A 16,988-nucleotide genomic window follows, 5' to 3' on the forward strand; every position below is an offset into this window, starting at 1 on the left:
GCTCTAATCCCTGGATGAAGTCACCGGGGGGAGACCGGCGCTGAACATGTGTGACAGACAGGAGGCCAGTTTGACTTTAAGTGGATGTGAAAGTTAAAACCCCTCTTTGTTCACCCCCCACCCCTCACCCACCCACACACACACAGATACCAACAGTGTCTTCATTAATGCCTCCTGCTGCAGATCGATCACACATGTTGAACATCTGACGGAGGCTTGGTCAGTTTGAACATTAATCATTTTCCCAAAATTGGCTTCAAGTCCAGACGCGTTGAGATGAATCAGAACTGAAGACAAATAAATTACACATGGAGCCTCTGAAACAGATGATCCATCAGCTGATCAGGATCTGATCATACTGCTGCTGCTGCTGCTGTGAGTTTTATTTGTTCCTGAGATCATTTAGATTAATATCTGCTGATCACACAAACTTCCTTCAATTCTAATCTTATATTAAAACAAAAACTTGACTTGACAAATGCTCTCCATATTTTCCTTCATGTTCTCGTTTGTATCCGACTTTCCTGGACAGAGTATTTTGATTTCTTTAGAAACTTATGAAGAAACTTTCCTGAATATTGGCTCTAAAATAAATTTGTCACACTTTTAAATACCATAAAAATAACTGAAGTCTCTGTCAGACAGATGCAGCTTCCAGAATTATTATCTCCTCATAAACTACAGATCCTGTTTGGAGGCTTTAATAAATGGATCCATCTAAATATCAAGTCCCAAAAAATAAACAGCAACAAATGTTCACATGTTTAAAGACAGCGAGGGATTAGCTTACATTTATTTGGAGCTTCTACATTTATTAGAGGCTCCACCGTTGACCTCCATGTTAAAGCAACATGTTTACATCCTGGTACTGAAACAGTTCTGGTCTCCAGAGATGATCTGAGATGGAGCTAATAGAGCAACAATGCTAATGAGCTACGTTAGCATTCAAGGCAACGAGTACAAGAGACCAAACCTTGTTGCTGAAGAGGATTAACTTCACCTGGTCAAACTATTTATCATCTTAAACCAGTGACATGGATTAGATTAAACCAAGGATTAAAGTTAACCTCAGACTAAGCTGGAGTCGGTCCTAGACACTCCCCTCTGTCTCCTCCTACAGGTGAAGCTTGTCTCCTCTCAGCTGACTCCTCTCTAACACTCGGTTGCTATGATGAAGTTTGTCCAACGCTACCATGTGAGGCTGTTTGTGTTGCTAGCGCCGTCGCTAACAACAACAACAACAACAAAGCTCTGAGCTGCTTCCTGTGAGAGGACAGAGTAGTCTGGTCTGAGGAGGAGATGAGGTGTTAGTGACGTCCAGATGGACCCGTCCTTCTGAGACGAGGAAAAAGCTGAAGATGTTTTAGTTTCATTTAAAATAATAAAAGAACTGAACGTCAGATAAAAAGAAGAATGTGAATCTACGAGTTTCTTATCTCTGAGTGAACCAGACTCTCCAGGGAGGGCTTTGAATTTAACTACATAGTTTTATGTTTTTAAAGTGTTTGTGGTGGAAACAAAACCTGGTGAAAATCTTTGATTAATGAAAAGACATCTGAATGAATTTAAATAATCTTTGGCACTTTTCACAAACCTAACACTGAGTAATGGATGTTAAACTCTTCTTCACATGTTTCTGCTGCACAACAGACACATTCACCCGTGAATCATAATCAAAATAGATTTCAATCACAATCCTACATTAGATCAATGAATTTTGGCGAATTATGTCGTGTTTGTGAGTTTATCTCCTGCCTGCAGCGCCCTCTGCTGTATGGATGTCAACGTCATGTCTGCATTTATTTTACAAATATGTGGAATTCTGACTTTATAGACAGATTTAATAAACATATCCACCTAAAATTAAAATTCTGTAAAAAGCTTAAAAATCTCAACATCTCTTGTCAGATAAACGAACCACTTTGAAAACCTGAGCTGCAGTTTCAATCAGAGAAACGTTAGAACAGGAGCTCTGTGAAGGTTCTCAGGCGTCCAGGTCATTGTGTAAATTAAAGAACAAGGACTTTCAGAGTTCTTGAAGACGTTTCATGCGAGTCTTCAGGTCTAAACGACTGGTGGAGGAGTTGGGGCTTAATAAATCAGTCTTCTGTAAAACTCCAGCTGCCCTCGCTGCAGATTGTTGTTCTTGTTTTTTGGATCAGCGAAGCGTAGCGTCATAAAACTCTGCAGTAATTCTGTTTATGGTTCCTGCAGATCTCCTCCGAGCCTCCGAGCCGGTTTAACACGTCGTTCTTTAACTTTAACAAGGTCTCCTTAAAAATAAAGAATCAGAAGACCTCCCACATCCCACATCTCTCTCTGGACGCGTTCACACCTCTGATGTTATCAAGACTGGACGCTTTCAAACATGAACCATGTCTCCTTGAAAAACGTGATGGAATCCTGATGGAAATAATTTATAAACCAGCTAAAAATAAAAAGTTCCAACTGAATCTGTTGTTGTGCAGCTGTTCAGGATATTATTTATAAAGTGAAAACATAAATGACCTGATGCTTCTCACCAACAGTTTAGTCTTTGAGCTTCAAGTCTAAACAGGAAGTGGAGCTGTATTGTTTTTGTTCAGATTAAATCTTAATTTTATCACAGATCTTTATTTTTATAACTGATAAAACTGATCTGCTGCTTCCTCCTGTACATTTACTTTAAAACACTACACAAACATGAGTAAAGATGAATGATCACTCCTCTGTCCTGGGTTTGAAGCTCAGTGTGGCGTCTCATCTTTGTCTGACCTAAAACAGGTGGAGCGTGAGTGGAGCTGAGGCTAAAGACAGCTAGCAACCTGTGAGGACAACCACCTATCAATCAAAGAAGCCACGCCCCCTTAATTCTGCGGAACTTTAATCCTATAATACAATTAGAACAGATTATTTCTAGAAACTGTCTCCAGACCAGAAGTGTTTCAGTACCAGGATGTAAACATGTTGATTTAACATGGAGTTCAATGGTGAAGCCTCTAGTGGACGATAGAGGAACTACATGGTTTAACACTTCATAAAGTTTTTGGCCTTAAAACCTTTAATTAATTAAAATAAGTTCCGCTGAACATTTTACTTTTCAACACTTTGTTTTTAATTCTTAAAATAATTCCTGGATGCTGTGTTTTTCTATCGATGTCCTGTTCTCTCAGCGTAACGGTCAGAATTTAAATTTAGTGTGCGAGTGTGCGGTGGAGGTTATTTGAGGCGATGTGCAGCAGTTTTACGGCTCTGTCTGCAGACCTCGTTTCACATCGGACACGTTTTAAACCTCCCTGTGGATCCTGTAAAAACAGAGACAAGACCTGGCAGAGATCCTGAACCTCCAGAGTCCTGGACCAGGGGACAGCGAGGACTCTGTGAGACAAATACATCTGCTCTCTGAGTTACGTCTACAAAGATATGTGTGTGTGTTTGTGTTTGCTGAATTTATTCCTCGTCTCTGTTATTGTACAGACTGAGAGAATGATTTCTTCTATATTTAGTCTTAATGTTTACGTTCTCTGTGAAAACCGTCATTAAATGTTCACACAGAGTTTTTCTCCTGATGAATAATAAACCCAGTGTCTTCTGGTTCACCTCACGTGGACCGGTGGATCTAAACTGTCCTCGTGTACCTGACTGGTGAAGGTGATGTAGTACGTCTCATACTGGACGGCAGGTTTCGTCCAAACCAGAGTAACGGACGTCTCTGTGATGTCCCGAGTGCTCAGCCGAGAAACTCCAGACATGACTGTAAGAGACAGAGACAGACAGAGATGAGACAACGCTGGTTAGTTCAGAGACGAGATAAAACTTCACTAGATGTTCACTGCTCCAAGAAGGACGATAAAAATATACAACCACTAAGAGACAAGACATTTAATAAAAGAGACAAAAAGGAAACGAAACGAGACACAAACAACCAGAGACATGAACAACTGTCTGATGGACAATCTCTTTGCTTCCACTGCTTTACTGTTTATGATGAAGCTTCACTACTGTAAGAAATCTGTGTGGTTAAACTAAATATACCCGATCAGCCACAACATTATGCCCACTGACAGGAGAAGTGAATAACATTGACTTCATCTTGTGACAGTTCAGTGTTCTGCTGGGAAACTTCTGGACCTGGCATTCATTGGTGTGGATGTTACTTAGACATGTAGCACCCACCTAGACCAGACCAGGCACCCCCACCCCACCTAGACCAGACCAGGCCCCCCCACCCCATAGCAATGACACTCCTTGATGGCAGCAGCCATCCCCAGCAGGATGCAGCCTGACACAGACACACACACAAAAACACTTTAGGAACAACTACAAAGAAAACATGAAGAACAGCACAAGGTGTTGACCTGGCCTCCAAATTCACTAGATCCCAAACTGATCAAGTATCTGTGGGATGATCCACAGAGGCCCCTCCCCTCAAAGACCCCCCCCCCCCCCCCCCCCCCCACTAACACTGTTGATCAGACACCAACAACTCATCCTGCCATTAGAGGTAAGTTCAGGTCCAGTCTCGAACAGCAGATGTTTGACGAGGTCCTGACAATGAAAAACAAAATCAAACCAAGCCCCCCCAGGACACTGCTGTGTCTCCTACAGTCTGTTCATAACGAGGTTGGAGCTAATTTACCGCCTCACATGTTTCACATCAGGACCAGCACAGGCTCAATGAGAAGAGTCATCACATGTAGAGTCGCAGACACAAACACTGTCCCGCTCACAAACGTCCCACTTCCCCATAGCTCGTATATAACCCCTCGTTACGAGGGCGTGCTCGATAATAATTCACAGATTTGTTCGACTGCACCGAGTCTCTTATAAAACCAGCGCTCTGCTGACTGAGGCAACGACCCAACATCCAACCTGCAGGTCACACGGGACGGACACAGCTCCTTCACCTCTGATCTGCCTCATCAGACCGTTTCCTGTTTTATATTAACCTCCTGAACTCTGACTGTTTAACAGAATAAATCTCTTTATGGGACTAGAGCGATGCTTGTTTTAGGTTGAGAACATCTATCTGATCTGAGATCTGATCATAAATGACCAGACTGTTGAAAAGTCTTCATCCTGAGGTGAGCGTCTGTCTGATCTGAGTCCATTTAATAGTTGAGATTCACATTCTAGGCCAGAATGGAAAATCACATAGTCTCCATGGTGACCACTGGTCCAGGTCTCTCTGGTCCAAGTCTCTCTAGTCCAGGTCTCTGGTCCATGGATCATTGTGTTCAGCTCTAAATAAACCTGGTTCTTCTCCAGATTCAGATAAATCCAGATGACCAGATACCTTGAGTCAGAAAGTCTAAAATTACATCTGAATATTGTTCCAGAGTCATGTCCATGCTCCGTTTACACCAAGAGAAAAGATTTGAAATCACTGACTGATGGAAACTACTTCTTCTTCTAATCTAATAACCTCTGGTTTCTCCTTTTCTTTGGCTGATAAATAACTCCGGGTTCTGTCTGAAGACACTTGACTCTTCCTGAGTCATCTGATTGGTCGTTACTGAGGTCACACATCTAATTATTTAACGATAATGATCAGTGGACCATCCTCATATAGAACTTAGCTTCATATAAAGTGAATTAATTAGAGATGATGCTAAAACCAACTGGAAACTCTCTCTGCAGATTTATAGACGTAGCGATGTTGGCCAGGATTCCTTCATCAGACGTCAGCAGAGAGGAAAGACACTGGACACGGAAAGTTGTTGATAAAACAGTGAGAATAGTTTCATATCTGAGGATGAGGCAGCTCCCTGTGTGCTTGGTACTAGATGCGTCCTAGATTAAAGGGGCAGGGCCAGAACACATCCAGGTATTTGGACTTTACTTGGAACACGAACAGAACTTGGACCCAGAGTGATGACGTTTTACAGGACCAGGTATGTGGGTTTCTGCAGAGTGCTGCTGTTTGTAGCTTTAGTGTTGCTAAGCTAACAGGGATTAACCTGCAGAGTCTCTGCGTGTTTTTCTGCATCCGAGGAAAATGTGTCCAACTGAAAACGCCTTTGAGAGAAACAGCCAAGATGAGCAGCTGTTACAGATGATGAGCTCAGAAACACTAACGGCCTCAGAAAAAGAAAGAAGCCAGCAGCAGTTACATCTTTAAACAGAACACCTCTGGTTTCTCTCATCCAAAACAATCTGAGAACTGATATTTTAAATAAAGGATGTCATAATAATACCGCTAACATCACCATGTGTTGACCTTCCACTAAGCTCTGTGGCCTCTCTCTCTCTTTTTTATTGTTTTAAATATGTAAACTTTTTATTTTATTTCTGAGGTCTTTGCACAAATGTGTAAAAAAGCAGGTGGATGGAAAACGACTCTCTCTTTTCCACTGCTGGACTTCAGTCCATGGACGTCCGTCACTTTAGCTCCTGTCGGAAACGTTTGGTTAAACACTCAAGGCGTCTGTTCAGCGTCAGTCTGAGGCAGCTCAGAAAACCATTAACCAGCAGGGTCTGGATCCGGTCCAGTACCAGAGCAGCAGGGTCTGGATCCTGCTGCTCTGGTAATGAAACAGATCCGTCAGCTGAACGGGCTCCAAACACACGAGCTAATATGCTAACGTAGCCAGGCAACAATAACAACAACACCAACATTTACACAGATAGAAGCAGGTTGACTGAGGACGATGTTTCCTCCCAGAATGACAAACTTGATGCCCTCGTGAGTTTGCTTCATCAGTTGTTGTGTAAAAAGATAACACGCTAAAGCAGAGCATCTGGATCATGAGCTGTTCTTACATACAAAACATCTACAGTGAGGTTAGAAACCACTGATCCACAGAGAGAAGGAAGGGAGAAGGATATTTAAACACGACAGCCTCAGAGGAAACGTCAAAGCTTTACACTTAGGGCTTGTTAAAAACAGAATCATTTCTCAGAACCAGAAGAAACAGAAGGAAACGATTTCATTTGGATTCTGGCACCAGCTGAAGAACGGGAACAACCCCCCCACCACCACCACAGTAGGATGAATGAGTCAAGGTGTAAATTAGACGTGAAACTGGATATGAGGCATTAACCTCTTCAGCTCCTGGTCTTTATGGACCTGGTCTCTATGGATCCTGGTCTCTATGGACTCTAGTCTCTATGGACCCTGGTCTCTATGGACCCTGGTCTCTATGGACTTTAGTCTCTATGGACTCTAGTCTCTATGGACTCTAGGCTCTGTGGACCCTGGTCTCTATGGACTCTAGTCTCTATGGACCCTGGTGTCTATGGACTGTGGTCTTCATGGACCCTGGTCTCTATGGACTCTGGTCTCTATGGACTCTAGTCTCTATGGACTCTAGTCTCTATGGACCCTGGTCTCTATGGACTCTGGTCTCTATGGACTCTGGTCTCTATGGACTCTGGTCTTTATGGACCCTGGTCTCTAGGACCCTGGTCTCTATGACCCTGGTCTTTATGGTCAATTAGACAGTTATTTTCTAAAGGTTTAAAGCCTAAACTTTTAGAGACATTAGCAAAACAAAATAAAAACACCATGCACCCTGGACAACGTTGAAAACACCACCACCTAACAGTAACATAGAAGAGGACCCAGAATAGAACCCTGAGGTACACCACATAGGAGGATGTACAGTTACAACACAGTACTACAAACTACTCCTGAGGATCCTGCTTTTGCATCGTTTCACATGTTTCTTAGTTTGTAATAGGCCAAAACCACAAACAGAATATTTACAGATGTGTCACTTTGTTTGAAAACTCTTAAACTTCGTCACATCACCAGACTACATATATTGGTGGGTTTGACTCACCGGTATCACAGTTGGGTCCGGTCATCCCCTCCTGACACTGGCTGCAGTCCGGTCCGGTGAACCCACGCCGGCACACACAGCTCCCTCGGACACATCGGCCTTTGTTGTTGCAGTTGTTGGGACAACCCTTGGTGGCACAGTCCGGTCCGGTGAAGCCCACGTTGCAAACGCACTTCCCGTTCACGCACGTCCCGCGACTGTTGCAGTTGCTGGGGCAAGTTTTTTCAGAGCAGTCATCTCCGGTGAACCCTTCTTTACAGACACACTGTCCGTTAACACAGCGCCCCCTGTTGTTGCAGTTCCCGGGGCAGGAGTCTTCAGAGCAGTCGTCGCCGGTGAAGCCGCTGTCGCAAACACATTTACCGTCAACGCACCTGCCTCGGTCGTTGCAATCATTGGGGCACGTTCTCTCAGAGCAATCCTCGCCTCCAAATCCTTCATCACAAACACACTCTCCATCAACACAGCGCCCCCTGTTGTTGCAGTTCCCAGGACAGGCTAGTTCAGAGCAGTCCGGTCCAGAGAAGCCGCTGTCGCATTCACATTTACCGTTGACGCACCGCCCACGGTTGTTACAGTTATCAGGACAGGCCCGTTCGGAGCAGTCTGGACCCGTGAACCCGGGACTGCAGACACACTGTCCATCAACACAGCGCCCCCTGTTGTTGCAGTTCCCAGGACAAGCCTGTTCAGAACAGTCTGGACCCGTGAACCCAGAACTGCAGACACACTGTCCGTTAACACAGCGCCCCTTGTTGTTGCAGTTTCCCGGGCATGAGTTTTCAGAGCAGTCCGTTCCGGTGAATCCACTCTCACACACACATTTACCGTTGACGCACCGCCCCCGGTTGCTGCAGTTGTTAGGACACGCCCTCTTTGAGCAGTCCGGCCCGGTGAACCCAGGATTGCACACACACTGTCCGTTAACACAGCGCCCCTTTCTGTTGCAGTTTCCGGGGCAGGATTCGTCCGAGCAGCTTGGACCCGTGAAACCCGTGTCGCACACACACTTGCCGTTCACACATCGGCCTCGGCTGCTGCAGTTGTCAGGGCAGGATTTCTGGGAACAGTCGGGACCCGTGAACCCGGGGTCGCACACACACTGTCCGTTAACACACCTCCCGTTGTCGTTGCAGTTCCCGGGACAGTTGGACTCGCTGCAGTCCGGCCCGCTGAATCCAGGGAAGCAAACACATTTGCCGTCCACACAGCGACCCTGATCGCTGCACTCGTTGGGACACTCGCCGACGTCTGGCTTGATGGAGCAACCTGCACCTGGAGCAGAGGGAAGGTCATGGAAGGTTAGTTTGGTTTAAGAGCAAGTCAACGAGTCCTCACCTGGACAGTCCCCCAACCAACCAAAGACATTTAGTTGTAAACTAATTAAACTCTACGTCTCCTCCATCTTGTCCCTCTAGTTTCTCGTCTTTCATGTGTTTTTGTTTTCGTCCAGCTCTTCACTTTAAATCCTGACGCTGCTCTCAGAGTTGGAGCTTTGACTAATCTCGTTGTCTTGAGAGATTTCAAAAATCGATCCGAGACTTTTATGAATCGATGTGAGACTTTTTAAATCAAGATCAGTTTGAATCGCATTTTGTTTATTACAGATATTACTCTTCTGTCCATCACCACATTAAGCCCCGCCCTCACGATCTGATTGGTCCAGCAGATTTTTGCAGGAGCAGAATCAGTTCCCAACAGAGAGACTCCAGAACAACTTAACACCATAAAAATATTGTGACCTAGGAAGTTTGTGTTTCTTCCAGACTGAATAAACAGTTCATGCTGCATTTGATCAGAATAAACCACGTCGTCTGTTTGAGGAAATATTAGTTTAGATTTGTTTTAGATCATTAAGCTGCTGTTGTTGGGCAATAAATAAAAGTACAGCAGGTTAGTACGACAGTCTTCTTCAGTTGAAGCAATTAAAAATAATTTATAATGTGCGCATGATGAGTTATTAACATTTAATACAGATTAGTATAATTAGACCATGGATGGAAAATATGACGTCTGAGAGTCGTCATATTTTGCCTCAAGGACTAATGTGAACTAACCCTAATGATCAGAAATTATTTCCTCATGGTTTGTTGCTCGTTACTGTCGGTGTCGTTAGGAGGTTTCTGAGGTTTGAGGAGAATGAAACTGAACTAAACAAAGAGATGTTTCAACATATTAAGACGTCCTCTGTGTGTTTCTGAGCGCTGAAGATGTTCTTGGTTCTGTTTTCTATCATCACTGCAGCACGTCTGCAGGGTTCCTGGTTAAAGTCACGTCTGGATGAGTCTGATGTGAATCGTAATGATGTTTGTGATGTTATGTCAGACTTTACAGCCGTCGTCACATCGTTAACAGTGACTCGTTGATGCAAAGAGAGATTCAGGAACTAAATTAACTGAATAGTTTGGTTCGTTGTGTTTGATGGAGTTTAGTAAAACGTCTTGAATCAGTTAGAACCAGCTTTAGTTGTAGGGGAGTGGAGGTCTAATCCTCTGTAATTAGACTGTAACGCAGCCTTGTTCTGACTGATTATTACCCCCCCACCCCCGTGTATGTGTGTGTGTGTGTTGTTGTGTGTGTGTGTTGCTGTGTGTGTGTGTGGTTGTGTAGAGGAGGGCGGAGGCTGGTTGGAGGCTGAGATCACACTGGGCTCAGAGCAGAGGACGGACAGAAACACATCCAGGCTTGTTTCCATCATTTCAAACATTACAGCCACTTCCTGCTGATCGGACCAGAACCAGAACCAGATCCAGGACCAGAACCAGAACCAGGAGTCATCTCCAAAAATTTCCATCAGCTCTATTATCAGGGATTTGTCTTTTTGCCCGGTAGAGGAGATCGAGTGTCCACGGCTTGATTTATGTCCTCAAACAATGAGTAAGACGAGGACAGTGAAGCTGAAACAGGGACAGGCCTGGAGTTAAAGACGTCCCATCCAGTTGTGAATGACTTGGGGGGTTTAAATATGAACATGTGTGGGTGTGACTGGAGTCTGTTAACGACCACACACTCACCGCTTTACTCCAGTTTTCTTTCTCCAGCGTAGACCAGAGGGGACAGATGTTCAGAGTGAGCAGTAAATCAATGGCAGATGAATCAGAGAGGATTAAAGTTCTCATGTTCAGAGGTGAGCTCCTGCAGCAGCTTTAACAGACCTGAGGACACTGTCTGCCCTGAGTCCTGTCTGTCAGGCCTCAGTCACACTCTGCTAACACATCTGCACGTCTTTAGTTTTAAGTTTGATCGACAAGTTAAAGCAGAGAGAAGATTCTCAGCTACCAGCTGCAGTAAGTAGACGGCACCGTGTCCCGCTGTGACTAATTCATCACATAATCACTTTAACTCAGAGACGCTGTCGAGGTTTTATTTGCCTCACAAGATGAGCAACTGAAGGCTGAGCTGCTTGTTTGTTGCACACATGTTGCTATGAGTGAGTCACTGGAGGCTGTGGAGGAGTTATTAATTCATCATAGCTGGTCCATGTGAGTCCGTTAATATTTGGATTCGCTGTCACGGCCTGAGACTGATCAGGATGTTTGGAGCTGATTTAAATGAAGGCTCTCGTGTGTGAAGCTCTCTGATCATTAACGTGTTTATTTTTATAAAATGACGCAGAGATTAGAGACGTGTTTAATCACGGGCCAGACGCAGAGCTCATTACTTCATGGAGGAACACGTCAGGACGTTCTCCAGACCTGATCAGAAACTCTACAGGGTCTACAGGGTCTACAGGGTACAGGACCTCGTTTAAGATCCTGGAAATGGAGAAACATGTTTCACTTATTTATTATTTATTATTCAAATGGATAACATGATGTCTTAACGTCCTTAGCTGGACCGTTACACTCCTCACCATTCAGAGTCTGTTTATTTGAAAAGAAACAGGACATTTAAATAGAATTACTGAATAAATTCACTAAGAGCTTCTAAGAGGAATCAGGTCTGATCCTGGAGCTAAAAGATCAGCTTTAACTGAACTGATGTGATTTATACATGAAAATAGATTTAATTCTTCAGCATCAATCAGACATTTTAAAGCTCTAATTTATTTATTTATTTATTTATTTAGTGTCTCCTTGTGTCCCCATCTTCTCCCTCTTTAGTCCTGTTCACACAGGATCAGTTTTTCCTGAGGACGTCCTGTCCCCCTTTGACACCAGCTTCAGTTAAATCTACAGATTCTGACCTGATAATAAAAAAGATCATTTTAAAAATCAAACCTGATGTGATGGGACTATTGATCAGTATTTAAATCAGCTCCACCTTTACTGATGAACACATTAATGCTTGATTTAATGGATCCATCCGTCTGAACGGGTGAATGTCTCAGAGACGTCTCCTCTTTGCTCCCTAACATCTGTCTTTGATTTACAGATCATCCTTCATCATTCTCTAGAGACGAGGATCAAACTGTTTTAGTTAGATCGCAGGTCGTCTAGGTTACCACAGATAGAGGAGGTCATTTTATTTTACAGATTATAGATGCGGCCGATTCACATGGATTAAGATCATAGACGACGTCTGAGATTATTATAAATGACCAGAGGTCCCAGATAAAACTAGTCCCATGAGAACAGGGCTAAGATGAGTTTTATTGCTGCTTTTAAACGTCTCATTACGCTCTAAGTCCAAGACGTGTTTACTGACGTTCTCCAGGACGGTGGAGGTGGACGCTAAGTTAATATATTCTAATCGTATAGAGTTAGCTTACGAGCTAGCTGTTAGCTTAGCTGGTTTCCAGATGACGTTGCCTTCTACTGACAGATGATGTCTCCTCTAGTAAACTTGTCTTCAAACGTCTTCTGTTCTCATGTTATTATTCGTCTGGACTCATGTTTGAGTCGACATGATGAATCTATCTCTTTTATCTTGTTCTCTGGTCTCCACCAGCTCCTCAAGGCTTTTCTCTCTTATTATAATAAATAGTCATAATAAAACAATGTGCATCAGATTTCTGCCTCCAGGTTTCACATCATAAAGGACATTTTTAGGCTCCGCCTCCAATAGCAAGTTAAAATATTCAGATTTAATTATATATAGGTTTAATTTTACCAGCGTTCCCTCTCTTTTATCTCATCTTTGGTCTCCACCAGAGTTAACAAACACTTTTCTCTGTTGTTACCTTTGCTCTCCTTGGAGGTGCAGCAGCTCCCCTCGGCTCCTCCACATTTCTCCCGGAGGTCCGACACCTCCCTCTCCAGTCTCTCCAGACGCTCCCGCAGGGCAGCGAAGTCGGCCTCGCATCCACAAGACCCAGAACCGGAACCCGAGGGGACCAGTTTGATCTTGTGGGTCAGAACCAGATCAGAACCGGGGGCCAGGTCGACTTCTTTACCTGGAAAACACAGAGGTGAGAAGCTGAGGCACGGCCGGGAGGACGGGGACGATATTTCCACGGGGTTTTACCTCCTTGGCTCAGGTCGGATGAATCTCCCTGAGAGACGCATCCCTCAGAAATCACCACCTGCAGCAACAGAAAGACACGAGTCCAGTTTCTGTCCTCTAATTAAAACCAGCTCCAGGTTCAGGTTCACAGTAACCCGGCTCACCTTGATGGAGTCCTGCTGGGCCTCCCTTGGCGTCCTTTGACCTCCGACCTGTAGCTCGGTGGAGGTCGGCGGCGTCAGGAGGGCGGGGCCAACCCAGAGGAGGATGAGGAGCAGGGAGGGGATGAAGGGGAGCATGGCTCTTCCCCGGCTGGTTTAGTGAATCTAGAGGCTGAGCTGACGGAGACGAGGTCACCTGGTTTGAGTTTCCTCTTTTCCTCCTGAAACAGAAACAGAATCTCACATTTAAACTTTCACATGAGCTCATTAGACTCCACTTTTCCCACAATTAGCACAAACGAAGGCCATTAGCTGTTTACGAGTCTGTCAGTTGAGCACGTCGGCCAAAAAATAAAATACAACCCTGATGGAAAAATCAACAGAGGTTTGTTGTTGCGCTGCCAGGACCCTGAGTCATCAGAACCAAGAGCCAGAACTAAATCAGGTTTGTTTGTGGATCGTCTCCTGACGTTTGACTCCGAGTGGAGATCAGAATAAACGCTACTGACTTATTGCTTCTTTATATTTGACAGTTAATCAGTGTGTTTAAAACTTAATATTTGCAGAATCACAATAATAATTGAGAACACACGAATATAATGATCTCTCTGTGTGCACCAACAGAAATGCTTTCTGAGATGAACACGGTCAGAAAACCTTCCACCGATGATGAACTAGAGCTTCATCCTCCTCCAGGTAACTGAGTCTGAGGTCATCTCTCCAACCAGTCTGACCTCTGACCTCTGACCTCTAGATAAAACCAGAACGCTTCTAGTTCTAGATTAAATGTAAATGTGGAGAAGACTCAGAGAGCTGAGGTTCATCCATTCATCTCAATGAGTCACCTTGACTTTGACCTCTGACCTGTAAGTAGCTAGAGGTCGATGGCGCCATGAGGGCGGGGCCAATCAGGAGGAGGATAACTGATAGATAAACAGAACATCTGTTTGATCTGTGGGGAGGAGGAATGGTAACGGGAGCAGCTCTGGGACGTCCCTCTAAGTCAGGGGTGTCAAACTTATTTTAGTTCAGGGGCCACATACAGCCCAGTTTGATCTTAAGGGGGTCGGACCAATAACACGATAGTGTATTTACCTATAAATAACGACAACACCAAATGTTTCCCTAAGCACCACATTTCTTAAGTAAAAGAATTGCAATTTCTGTTCTAGGTCTTAGTTGCTATGTCCACAAATCTGTGTGAACCCTTGGAACAGCAGTTACTTTTATTGGAAAAATTGCAGTTAATGTCTTCAATGTAATTTTTGCACTTCGCAAATTCATCCCGCAGGCCAGATTAGACCCTCTGGCGGGCCGGTTTTGGCCCCTGGGCCATATGTTTGACGCATATGCTCTAAGTCAACGACGTCTAATGAGCTCAATAACAGTTAAATTATAAATGATCATAAACATTAACAAGACCAGTCAAGTTTAGACATTTAGAAATGTTATTAATTAATGTGTTCACCAGGGAGAACCAGCAAAGACCTGAGACAGGATTCAGTTAATGATTCAAGGATTTATATCAACAGGTTTAATCTCAGAGACTCAGAGAAGTCAGAGATGAGTGATACGGATCCAGTCAGTGACTCCTTAAACTCATCTTTAATATCAGCTGGGCTACGATAGATGAATTAATCAGTAAAACACAAAAGACTTTTTATTTAATTAAACAATAATCTCAACACTTGAATCATTAATGGATTTATATATACTCTAAGTAGTCGTGTTTTAAGACACATAAATATTTAAATCATGATGTTTAAATGACACCTCTGTCCACATGTGTCCACATGTGTCCACATGTTCCTCTGACCCGACCCATACCAGGAGCGTTCAACATCTGGGCTTTAATTTACGTCCCAGTCTGGACATCGTGCTTCAGTGAGAACAATTAGCTTGTAAATAGCTGCTGGTCCAGCTGCTGCCACCGGAACCCCCCCCCATAGACCCCACCCCGCCAGGACGACCCTCCACCTCCTGCTGCTGGAGCCTGAACACTGACTGGACTGATGGTGACGCTTTGATTCTTCTGGTTGTTGAATAAAACTGATATCTCTACCGTTCCTCTTCCTTGTTAAAAACCTGGAACTACATTACCCACGATGCAACGTGACCTTTGTTCATATTGATTTAATTAGCTGCAGCTCAGAAGCAGATTTGTGCTAATTTCAACAAACTAAATAAAAACTAATATTTCACTTTGAGCAGGTTATTTATTAAAACACATTTTAATTCCACTGAGGTTTTATCAGTTTACTTTACACTTTATTAGTTTTATTATTTATCCTGTTGTTGTTATTGTTGCGTCTGAATGTCAGGACTTAGTTTCAGTTCATTTCATGAACCACAACAAACAAAAAAAACGAACCTTGAGACCTTTACTTTTTAAATAATAACTAACATTAACATCTCTGTAATCATGACCTCTGTGTTGACTCAGACAGAAAACAGGAACCAGCAGCTAACGCTAACGCTAACACTGTATGATTTAATGCGTCACAGACCACAGAGCGTCTACTGTCTCTATTTAGCCTCTACTCCTGATGAACACTCTTGTTTCAGTGGTTTCAGTCTGTGAAGATTAAAGAAGTAAAATGTGTTAAAATGTGACATTTAACGAATTACATTGATTTTTATTTATGTTTTAAAAATAAATAATTTGGTTTTTAAAATGTCAGAAAACTGGAAAAATAATCAGTAAAACTCGTTCTGATCAACAAAATAGAAATCATGAATTAATATTTGATAAAGTGAAGAGAACACGTCGTCACTGCAGCAGATGATTCAAACACAAACTAAATGAAATAAGAAGTTAACATGACATCACTCTGAGGACCATGTTAAATACCTGCACATATTTAATAAAGCATTCATTTAACAGATCAGTCAATGTCAGATAAACTTTCATTATTATTTTAGAGTTCAATATTTTTCTGCATTTTATTTAAAATCTAAACGAAGCGTCTGAGCTCTGAAGGAACGTCTCAAAGTTAATCTCTTATCTCGTCGCCTCAAGTTGCTGCAGAATCTCAAACATCAGAGAACGTTTAAAGCGTTTGAATGAAACAGATGAAATGTGTGAATGTGATCTGAGTTTGTTCCTGTTGTTGTGAGGATCTGAAGAAGCATCTTACCTGCTCTGAGTCCTGCAGCTGCTTCTGTCTGAGCTCTCATTGACTGACCAGCAGGACCAGGACCAGGACCAGGAGGAGGAGGAGGAGGAGGAGGAGGATGGACGGATGAAGAGAGGGAAGGAAAAGCCAGAGACGAGGAGGGGAGGAGGAGAGCAGTAAAATTTTCTCATACTTGAAGAATTTTCCCTCCCTCCCTCCCTCCTTCCCTCTCTCTCTCTCTCGCTCTCTCTCTCTCTCTCTCTGATGTAATTCTATGTGCTTTACAGGTCCCGGCTGGGCGGAGGGCTTCAGATGGAAAACATCTGAATTTTTGGATGTTTTTAAGGCGCCTCAAATCTTTAATGTGTTTTGAAGGGGTCTCTGTCCATGACGTTAGAGGCAGCCTCCTCTGTTGGACGCTGATAATGACAGAGCTCAGACGCTTGGCTGAGCTCAGAGAGAATCAGATAAATCTAGAAACGTGCAGAGCTTCCTGACGACGCAGGAGGAGATCACCACCAGAGGAGATACAACACTCTGGACGTTAAGACATATCTGAATGA

The 16,988-nt window shown here is 43.6% G+C and overlaps 1 protein-coding gene across 2 annotated transcripts in view; it reads right to left on the reverse strand.

Annotated features, from left to right (window-relative positions):
• The window catches only part of LOC311501818 (tenascin-like), a 35,187-nt gene extending 18,716 nt beyond the window's left edge, over positions 1-16,471 (reverse strand). For both annotated transcript variants that reach the window (XM_084563845.1, XM_084563844.1), the window contains exons 1-6: positions 16,447-16,471; positions 13,313-13,530; positions 13,170-13,227; positions 12,886-13,098; positions 7,764-9,038; positions 3,618-3,733 (exon numbers count right to left, since the gene is read on the reverse strand). In XM_084563845.1, coding sequence (XP_084419971.1) covers positions 3,618-3,733; positions 7,764-9,038; positions 12,886-13,098; positions 13,170-13,227; positions 13,313-13,447 — 1,797 coding nt within the window. In that variant the 5' untranslated portion in view covers positions 13,448-13,530; positions 16,447-16,471. The remainder of the gene's footprint in view (positions 1-3,617; positions 3,734-7,763; positions 9,039-12,885; positions 13,099-13,169; positions 13,228-13,312; positions 13,531-16,446) is intronic.
• Positions 16,472-16,988: the final 517 nt, after the last annotated feature.

The sequence above is a fragment of the Chelon labrosus genome, assembly GCF_963514085.1.
Source record: "Chelon labrosus genome assembly, chromosome: 16".
Taxonomy (NCBI): domain Eukaryota; kingdom Metazoa; phylum Chordata; class Actinopteri; order Mugiliformes; family Mugilidae; genus Chelon; species Chelon labrosus.